At 40.7% G+C, this 10972-nt stretch overlaps 1 protein-coding gene across 1 annotated transcript in view; it reads left to right on the top strand.

Moving 5' to 3' along the window:
* Nucleotides 1–6151: 6151 nt before the first annotated feature.
* The window catches only part of ZDHHC17 (zinc finger DHHC-type palmitoyltransferase 17), a 69075-nt gene continuing 64254 nt past the window's right edge, over nt 6152–10972 (top strand). Inside the window, exon 1 of the mRNA XM_027747786.2 lies at nt 6152–6245. Coding sequence (XP_027603587.1) covers nt 6183–6245 — 63 coding nt within the window. The 5' untranslated portion in view covers nt 6152–6182. The remainder of the gene's footprint in view (nt 6246–10972) is intronic.

The raw sequence follows: 10972 nt of genomic DNA, 5'->3' as shown, positions 1-10972 counted from the left end.
TTTTTATTTTTAGGACCACTAAAAGCCCCAGCAGTAAATGAAGCCCAAGGTGAGCAAAGACCTGCAAGTTCCCAAGTGTTGCTACTTCCCATTACCATCAAGATGTGCAGTTAGAGTGCTGCAAAATCTCTTTAAGTGGTGACACTTTTGAGAACAGGGGCTGAAAGAGTCTTAAACTTTGCAGTAATTCAAGGGACGTCTGTCTCATCAAGCTGTAGGAATCATCGATGCTATTTTAACTGTGTTACCTCAGCATCTGAAGGGAGATAACACAGCCATTACACTGAAAATGTCTTAGGATCTAGAGATTTTTTTAGAAAAACTTGTGAAAGAGGGTTAAATCATCCAATTCTTTCTGGAATTATCTACATTGCCCACGTTTTCTGATGTTTCTGATCAGGCATGGTTTTTGACTTTCATCTGTAAGCTCAGAAAAGCAGACTTGGAATAATGCATCTGTAGATTTCCATCCTCTCCTAACCCAGATTTTCGCACAGCAAATTAGAGATGCATAACAGGGCTGTCAGCTTTAATGTGACAGCTCAGTTCTCCTGCATTTATTCCAAAAACAGTGCCCTGGTTCATCTGGTTTATCTCCTACAGCTCCTTAACTTGAATATACCAGCTATGCACCTCCTATACATTTTGATGTCTTTAGTGATTCCCAAATCCACAGTCTAAACATACAGCTTTCTGAACCACTGGTTTGGGTTTTCTTTTTAAGAATTAAAATATTATCATGCAGCATGATGTCTAGCATTGCTTATTGTATATTAGGGATGCATGTTTGAGTTTGCAGTTCAGATTAGCCATTTTCATCCAAGACTTCTTAATGTTTGATATATTTTACTTACTTTATTATTTTAAAGACTGATTGTGGGGCTTATTTCTTCATTTAGTAGCTTTACTATTCTGGCAATGATTACATGAATCTAATAAAGGAAATACAGCCCTAAAACTATGTCCATTTCCCCCCCACCATATCACTGAGTCAGTAAAAGAGGCTGCTAATTCTTATTGATTAGTTACGGACAGAAAACTGTTGGTGTTACTACAATTTCTCATTAAAGCACAGCCTAATTTATGTTGGCCCCCATGCTTAGAGTACTTGCCTGTGTGCAACGGTTATTCATCATAAATTCAGCAAAAACCTAAATCAGATGATAATTCATGCAACACTTTCCATCACAATTTTGAAAGCTTATAATGAATGCTGTTGGCTTATTTTGTCTATCCTTAATTCCAATAATATAATAAATCTAAAATACCTGCATGGCATCTTTAAGTACTTCAATCAGCCAATTAGTTGTTTTCTACAAAAACAAAACAAAAACCAACAAAGAAAACAAAAAACAAAATCAACAAAACGAAACAAACAAACAAAACAACCGAAAACCCAACCACAGAGAAATAAAACATCTCCCATGAAAAGCAAATGGTCACCCCTGAAGTGATCAGGCAGTTGGACTAGATGATGGTTGTAGGTCCCTTCCAACTGAGCTCTTCTCTTTCTCTTCTCTTCTCTTCTCTTCTCTTCTCTTCTCTTCTCTTCTCTTCTCTTCTCTTCTCTTCTCTTCTCTTCTCTTCTCTTTCTTCTCTTCTCTTCTCTTCTCTTCTCTTCTCTTCTCTTCTCTTCTCTTCTCTTCTCTTCTCTTCTCTTCTCTTCTCTTCTCTTCTCTTCTCTTCTCTTCTCTTCTCTTCTCTTCTCTTCTCTTTCCCAGGTTTATATATGTGCTTATTTCATCAGCATTATATTTTACTAATTTTATGGGGAATGCTCCCTGCATGCAATTTAATATAGAGATTTGGGATTCAATTATACTATGGGAAACTACATGTAGAAAAGGCTCCCTTTAAATGAAATGGGTGACAATTTCACACTGCAAGTGCATTTCCTTCTTCCAGTGGTCAAATGGAAAGTTTGTTCTCCCTAGGAAAGTGAGAGGGAAATAGCACAAATACATTATTTTTCTGATGTTTCCTATCAAATATCATCATTAGGCCTCTTTTAAGACTAGCAACCTCCCAGAGTGTTTCCAAGGGAGCAAGAGACTATGTAACGAAAGAACAGACTTCCTTGGGCATAGACATCCTGTTCCATACTAATAGTCCTGCAAAACACCTATCATTTGTGGACCAGTAGACAATATTATGGCTTCCTATCCCATCAAAAGAAGCTTGCCTCCCAACAGATTGCTTTATGATATGTAAAATTGCCTGGCATGATATACAGTGGTATTTGGCAAATAGTAAAGTATGGTATAAATACAGCATCTGACTTTCCTCTCTTCACAACAATGTAAATCAAGATGACCACCACTGGAATTCAGAAATGCATTGCTATAAAACTGGTTTAAGAGCACTGTCAGGCTCTCTTCTGTGATCCTTAGAAACAAACTGCCTAACGTAGCCACTGTGACTATTCCTCTTCACTAGCTGTGCAGAGAAGAGCCTGACCATGCTCCATAGTGAGGCAAATCATGTCACCCACTACTCTCTTGTAGTAGTAGCACCAACTGACATGTGGCAGCACATTACAGGGTCGCACAGCTGAGTGGCTGCTGTCCCCAGTCATCTCGGCTGACAGATGCTGCCACCTCTCAGTAAGGACACTTGATCCCCTCATGAATCCTGAACCGCCATGGCTTTCAGCTCAGGACACTGAAGACTCATGTTATCATAGAACAAAGGCTGAATTCTGCAGTGGTTCAGGACTGGACTCACTGTGAGATTTGACGGCTCTGCCTTCCAGGATAGTCACCCCTTTCAAGAGGGTGAGGCAGACAGTTGGGACCAAAAGCAGGATTAGTCACTCAGGTTTCATTCATATCCACACAATTGTCAGAGCCCTGAAATATTATCTCTTCTAAGGATATTCATTCTTGTAGGGCTAGGTAGGGTACTTTTGACTTATCACCTACTTTTGTACTGAGACAGCCCAATACTTTCACTTAAAGTTTTGGCCTGCATGAGAATAAATACTTAGCTTTAATCCTTATATTTACTTGCAAAGGTAAACATCATTTGCTTGCACTTCTAGTTGTGGTAGTGGTAATAGCATAATACAGTAATAGCATAATACAAAACTACTACTAAGACACATATGCTAAATGTTTTTCATTTCACTGTCACACTTCACAGTTCAGTAGAAGATAGAATCTAAAATAGCTGCACAGTCATCCCTAATACTGAACAACATGTACAGATGTGTATTCTATAAATATGTCTTATCTCTGCCAAAGGTGTTTTTTTTTCCCTGATGATTTGTTAAAGAAGATAAAATTCATATTGCAGAATAGAGAATCCTAAGACTTCGTGCTACTTACTTCCCAGTTTGGCTGTCTTTTGGCTTATCTGAAAATTAAAAGGTATCCAGACCTTGTGCCCCTTTTCACATTGATTAATGTAAAGTAAAAGTAATGGAAGAAAATCTCTGTGTCCGTGGTACTGGTGAATTGTTTTCCTTTGGTGGTAATAGAACCTAAAATAACTTTCTAGTGGTTGTGGTCTTTAACCAATATTATAGACCTGTCTTTATTGCATGCCTAGTAAGTAGAACTGGATAAAACTCTTTGGTCAATATGAAAAGCACTTCACACATCAGTTACGGACCATTCAATGCAATCACATAGAAGAGCATTTTCTGCCATTGATCAACAATAATTCCTGACATTTATAAGGCATCTTTAATCAAAGAGATAAAATTGCTCTGCAATGATAATAAATTCCCAGAGTACTCCCCTGACTTAGAGGAAAAAGTATTTGATTTACAAATGAGCAAAGTAAATCACAGAGGAGTAAAATAATTGTTAAAGGTGAATTTTCTGGTAGAGGCCAGAAAAACATCTATCCTTACAGCCTTTTAGATTTGTGGAAAATAGGGGTAAACTTTGTTATGGTAGCAGATTGCTGGGTTTGCATCTGCCATTTGCTTACTCTGCACTGATGTTAACTTGTCTGTAATGACAACACAAGACAGTGAAGAACTTGTTTCCATGTAATTGTATTACAGATAAGGAGAAGGCAGGGAATGCTTGAAGTGTGGAAAACTTTAAACTTCTGAACCACTGCTAGCTTTTGAATGAAAAGCTCTAGTGCAGAGACACCTTAGCACATTCCCGTATTCTAGTTCTGCTGTTCCTTGGTGGTAAAAGGGACACTTGGTTCTGAAGAAGGATATAATAGGCTGCACATGAAGTATATACACGGACAAGAGGCCTCAGCTTTATGGCAAAAATTTTGTGTACAGATATATCTGGGAACAGAACTGTGAAGAACAGGCTATAAATACCTAGACAGATGTCAGAGTATGTGTTTACAACGCGGTTCAGAGCCATGGGATGAAGCATACGTTCTTCAGATCTGCAAGGAAAACTGATCTGTGTAGTAAAAATACTATAAAGGTTTTTGGTTATTTTATCACCCTTTTATTATAAATAGGAGTGATGAACTGTCGTGATTGATAGGATGTCTATTTCTGGGGTTTGCAGGGGGTTGAAAACCCTCTTTCTTATGCAAATCAAATTGCAAATTATATCTAAGCCCTAGTACGTTTAATAATATAGACAGTTAAAAAAAGATCCTCTCCTGTATACTCTGTGTCTTGTTCTGCTCTTTTAGCACTTCAGTCCTTATGGTTTCAAATATGTGCTTTGAGACCTGTTTCACACCCCCAGTTTCTAAATCCTATGTCATTCTTCTTCTTGGCAATTTTGAATTTAAATATACTGCAAAAAAAAAGATATTTATGGTTTAACATTTTAATAATGCTGCAGTCAGATTTTATTAGTGCTCCTCTGTTACATTTTGCATGAGATAGGAAAGAGTAATGAAGAGAATATCATTGCGGGGTTTTAGGCTTATGAGCTTAACGTATTATGATACAACAAAATGTATTATCTAAAGGTCCCTTTCTCACAAAGACTAATGGGAGCACCATAGATATAGCAATACAAAGCAGCAGTCAAACCAGTGATAACATTCTGCAATTGCAAAAACATTTTTTATTAAAATGTAATTTATTAAAAAAATAAATTGAAATAAAGAGCTTTAGGATTCCTAATCTTGGCTGTATGTGCATGACACAGCCTGTAAAAACAGAAATGACCAGTTAAACATAACCAAACCTATTTTATAATTTGTCCCCTGAATCTGCAGCAGAGACTCGGCCATCTGGACAGTGTTGCGTGTGTTGGGATGTAAGAAACCACCAGTTTGGGTAGCAGCGTGCCCCAGTTAGGTACAAATGATTGGAAGGAATCGCTTCCAGGCATCCTCAGGACTCTTGGGGGTTTCGAACATTCCTGCATCTGAGAGCAAAAACCTTATTAAAACCTTCTGGGTTTCTTGCCATGCTCTCTTTGCTACCTAGCAGGCATGAAGGTAATTCCAAAGAAGAATGGACAGACATTGCTTAGCCTGGAACCAAATCTACAGTAAGTGTACATGGGAGCTTTCCTTTCGCTTACATTCCAACTTGTAATGAACTTAATTAAGCTGTCTTCCCAAACATAAACTGTACTAAACATTGATTACAGGAGTACTGAGACTGGTATCTCCAAATATATGGGGTATGTACATACATATATGCATATACCATACCTAGTATACACACACATACACAAACACATATATGTACACACAAAGACACATACATACACACACATATATGTACACACACAAACACATACATACATATACACACATACATACATATACACACATACATACATATACACACATACATACATACACACACAGACACATACATACACACACATATATGTACACACACAAACACACACACACACACACACACACACACACACACACACACACACACACACACACTCTTACATACATACACACTCACACTCTTACATACATACATACACACAAACACGCGGATTTCTCTCCGCTACCTCGGGCCCTGAGGGGAAGGGGAGTGTGCGGGTGCGGGTGCGCGTGTGCGCGGCGGGCGCGCGCACAGTACCCGGCATGCATGGCAGGAAGATGGCGGCGCCGCTGGAGGAGTACGAGAAGGACATACACACAAACACACGGATTTCCCTCCGCTACCTCGGGCCGTGAGGGGAAGGGGAGTGTGCGGGTGCGGGTGCGCGTGTGCGCGGCGGGCGCGCGCACAGTACCCGGCATGCAGCGGGCGCGGGGCTGGCAGGAAGATGGCGGCGCCGCTGGAGGAGTACGAGAAGGAGGCGGGCTGCGTCCCCATCCTGCACCCGGAGGTGGGAGCGACCCGCCAGGCGGGCTTGAGGCGCGGGAGCGGGGCTCGGGGCGCGGCCGGGACGGCGCCCCCGCCGCGGGGGGCAGCGGGGCGAGGCGGGCGGGCGGGGTGCGCGCAGGGCGGGAGGTGCGCCGCCGTCCCACGCCGCCGGCCTGGGTGTGCGCGGCGGCGGGCCGGGGTGGGCAGGGCAGGGCAGGGTAGGGCAGGGCGGGGAGGCGGCCAGGCGGGGTAGCCGGTGCGGGTGTCAGGAAGCGGGGCAGGGTCCGCCGCGGGCCCTCCCGTGCGCCCTCCCCGGCGGTCCCGCCCGCCCCGGGCCGGGGGCGAGGCGGTGGCGGGGGCAGAGCCGCCCCGGGAGGTGCCGCGGTTCCGGCCCCGGAGCAGCAACGCTCGGTGCCCGGCGCCCGGCCCCCGGCCCGGCCCGGCAGCCCGGGAGGAGGTGGCGGTTCGGAGATGGAGAAATAAATGTTTCCCCTTGATTTTGGCTGGCACTGGCCCACGGCTCGCCCGGAGGTCGGGCCTGGCCCTATCCAGTCCATCTCGTGTACCGTGGCTTTATTTTGAGAGCAAACGGTCTGTCTTGGCCAATGTGTGGGCCTCGCTGTGCGAGAATGGCTACAGGTAACATGTAGAGGTCGTTTCGTGACATTTTTTTTACCCTTCTGTTATGCCGCCCACCTTTGACAGCAGCATGCGTGCATTCTTGAGCAATAGTATGATTGTTTTGAAATGTATTTTAAATAGTTTAGAAAAGCTTTTACGTGTGGACTTGTCATCTGATACATTAAGAACTGTAAGAATTGATTTTTCAGCCTACAAAACAGATAAGTGCATATGCTAGGCTCCAGTTTTTGCTAAGCAGATGGTACTTTTTTCCTTAAACAGCATCCTAAAAGACACTTTTAGTTTATTTGGTGACTGAAGAGGCTCTATGGGCCTCTATGTGCGGTTGTGTATCCTACCCACTCCAGCTCTCTAAATTGTGCTCGTGACTTTAGAATAGACCCATCTGTTAAATAGCAAAGCAATAAACCCCAAATAAGTGTCTTGATTTTTTTTTGGGGGGGGGGGATTTATTTTAAGTGACGCGTGTAGACTCTTGCTACATGTTTCTTCAGACTAACTGGAGAAGTACCCTTGTTAGCAGTGTCTGATGTTTTTCAGAAGTGACACAAGTTTTCAGTAAGGATCCAGACTGTGCGATGTTGATGTTCTTTGAAAGAAACTGTTCTTAACTTGCAGAAACTTTAGATGGCTAGTCTAAAACTATAAAATGGAATAAAAAGCATCTACAGACTGTCAGAAAACCATTGTGTTTTAAAGATTGAAGAATAGTATTTGTTAAATTAACTTTGAGTAGTTTAAATTGGTGATTTTAACTAGTTAACGTGGTAGAATTTTATAATGTTCCTTTGATGTATAAAGTTGAATGTGTGTACAAAAGATGGGGAAGGAAGTTAATATATATTGTGTGCTGTAACATCAACCTGAGTCTTTTAATATGCAATAAATATCGCTTGTCTAACTAGTTTGGAGGGAATTTTATTTGATTTTTCCAGAAATGCTGAGTCTCTGGATAGGCCTTATTCACAGGGTAGTGTTTACATGGATTTCAGTGGGCGTTTCCTTATTCCTTAAAATCTGTTTGTGCAGATAAGCTTTAAAAGAGAAGGATGTTTTTCATGGTGGTGGTGAGACAGACTGGGTTTTAACAGACACTCCAGAAATGCTCTTTTAAAAACTTAAGGATTCTGTGCCATAGCAGAGTATTATTGTCACAGATCTGCCTGCTGAACAATGAAGTGCATCTGTGTTCAGTCACTTTTGAAGGTCAGGGGCCTTGATACCCGGTGATTTCCATTTTTTAAGAAAATATCACTGTGTCTTTATGCAAGTAGTGATATTGGAGCATATAATCAGTTCCAACATTTTTATACATTTAAAACTGATTTTTACAGGGCTGTCAAAATTTCCACCAGTTTTTTTTTATGTTTCATGCTACTGTTGTCTGTGTTGTGTATCTTTTTCAGGTATTTTTTCTGTGCCTTTTTCTTTTATGAGACTTGCTTCTTACTGTCTTGTGTTGACTTACTGTGCTGAGTAATTTAGATTACTTTCAAAATTTTTGACTGTAGGTCCCACTCTTTTCTTCCAGTTGTAAGATTGTTGCAAGATTACTAGTGGAACAACAAAGCTTATGAAGATAATTTTAGTGGTGAAGTATAACAAATAAAATCAATTACTCATGTAGTATTTGTAGAATGATCTTATAGTATGTGAAAAATGCATGGAGAGCTGCTGGTTAGCTGATACGTCTGGTTGTTAGAAAGGATTATTCCTGGATGTCATTGTTGCTAGAAGTCTTGGAGGAAGTAGTCTACTAGACTCAGATTTTTTCTTTTGTATTTGGCAGTTATGTCAAAATTGCCATTAATAAAACTTGCAGATGAACAAGACAGGTAGGTGCTAAGCAGGGAGGACAGAACTGTACAAAACCATCTAGAATTCATGTGAAGCTATGCCAGTAAAGCAAGGTCCACCTTAGCGCAGCTGTATTCAAAATAATGCATTGAAGATAGTGAACATAGGCATGGGATTCTGTCCCAAAATTTATTGACTGGTTGGATGCAAATATGAACCATCAGTTCAGCAGAAGTTCCTAGTATAATGCTTTGTTTAAAAATATGTAGGAACAAGGAGATGACTTTTGGCTGTGTGGTAATGCTAATGATGAAGTTTTGTCTTTAAAAGTCATTGTTAAATGATGAAGAGTGTGGGAAAGGGTTAAAAATAATGCCTTATGGTGAAAGGCTTGCAAAAACCCCGTTCACATTGTTTGAAATAGTGAGAAGCATCTTATTTCCCCCCATCTGAATATTTTTCTACTGAGATCCAGTGCTTTATTCAGTTTATACTTAACAAGATCCAATGACTAGAAAGTGAAGTTGAATGGGATCAAATTGAAAGCCACAAGTGGTAAATGCTGAAGGTGAGTAATCATTGTAACAAAGAAAGGAGGGCAATGATAGATTATCCAGCTCTTGGTGTTTTCATCAAGGGCTGGATCATGTTTCTTGAGTTTGGATGTCTTTCTAGGGACCAAATGCAAGTTTTTGAATTCCACAAATGGATAACCGAGCCGTGTTTCAAATATGTCAATATAGAGGAGTGTAGATTGTGTTGGAGTGACTCTAATTCTGTGATTGATGTACCACCTTTTCCATATGAAATTTCATACATGAATTCTTCTGCAGGATTGTTAAGTGCATGGATGACCAAAGGGAGCCCTGTGGATGTTGGTCTCAGTGTGGACCTGGCATTGGCTGCCCTGCAGTGTGATATGGTAGCTCCATTATGAGACATGCAGAGCACCCTAGGATGGCACACTAACACTGGACTAAGTCCAGTTGGTTTGTTTCCTTCTCCTGGTGTTCATGTTTCTGGTGACAGAATGGCAAGTCTGCTTCCTTTTATGCAGTGTAGCTTTAGTAGGGGAATTCTATTCATGCTGTTTGTACTTGTTATCCTTTGACTAAACTATTTTAATAGGCCAGTGGGCCTTCTGACTTTAAATTACTTGGGCCTTCTAAATAAGAATGACTTCCTGACTGTGCTGTGGTGGGTGATGAAAGACTTGGATGTTTTCTTCTGAAGTGCAAAGGGTAGGAAAGGGGGAAATCTTTAGGAAATAGATTTTGTTTATATTGCTTCTTTGTGTTTGGAAGATATTCTATATGTGTGGCCAAATATGGGCTGAACTGTCAGAGGTATTTCAGCTGTTGAGGGCTGCGTCCCTTCCTACATGGTGAGAAACTATTACTGGGGAGGAAGATCTGTTTTGTCACTGCAATGTAATGCATCCACCAGTGTCAAGTGGTGTGGGATATATTTAAGAAAGATTGAAGTTATTGGTCATTACAGATCTCTTTTGCCATTAGAAAAGTTTTAGCTGAGAACAGTCTTTCTATAAAGTTGGAAGAAAATTTCAAGAGTTATGGGCTCTATCTGACAGGGATTTTTCCAGATGGAAGCCTTCATTTTTATCTTTGTTTCTCTCCCTGTGGTTCAATTTGTAACTACCTAGGAAGCATGATATCTTCTTGTATTCCTTGTTGGTGGTTTGAAGAAAACAGGTAAACCTATTGTAGATAGCTTTGACTCTAATTTCTTCTGTTTAAAATGTCAGTGAAAGGCCTGACTTTACAGTCCAACTCTATTCCCTATGGAGTTCCACAGATATTGTTGGAGGTGTACTGGAGTGCAAATTATTCTTAATTGTCATGTACAGGTACAGGAGTTACTCTGTCGTTTAGTCAGGATCACTCCAGGGATTAGTCTTAACATTTGTGAGCTCATTCAAAGATCAGGTATCATTTGTTATATTATTTAAAAAGGAGAATGGAACTGTGAAGTCTCAGACAAATTAGCATGCTTAATATTGAAGGTTGAGCCTTACTTTGTGTATCATGCGTAGCTTTAGAGATTGAGGCCAGAGAGGACTGCAGATCTAATCCAACCTTATATTGCAGGCACTGAGGGTTTTTTTTAATCTTTTTTACCAGAATACTACTTAAAAGTATAAAAGAAAATAAAATCCTACAGTAATAGATCATATTGTATAGCATCTGGGAAAGTTGCCCCATAATTTAATTAGTCTGTTTAAGACTTAAACCTGTTTCTAGTCTGAATTTCATTTGTTTCTTTTCATTACATCTTGAGAGATAGCTATCC

This window comes from Pipra filicauda, unplaced genomic scaffold, assembly GCF_003945595.2.
Source record: "Pipra filicauda isolate LSUMZ 115617 unplaced genomic scaffold, ASM394559v2 scaffold4_size7858003_pilon, whole genome shotgun sequence".
Taxonomy (NCBI): domain Eukaryota; kingdom Metazoa; phylum Chordata; class Aves; order Passeriformes; family Pipridae; genus Pipra; species Pipra filicauda.
Note: the sequence above shows the minus strand (reverse complement) of the source record. Positions and strands in the feature narration are given on the sequence as shown.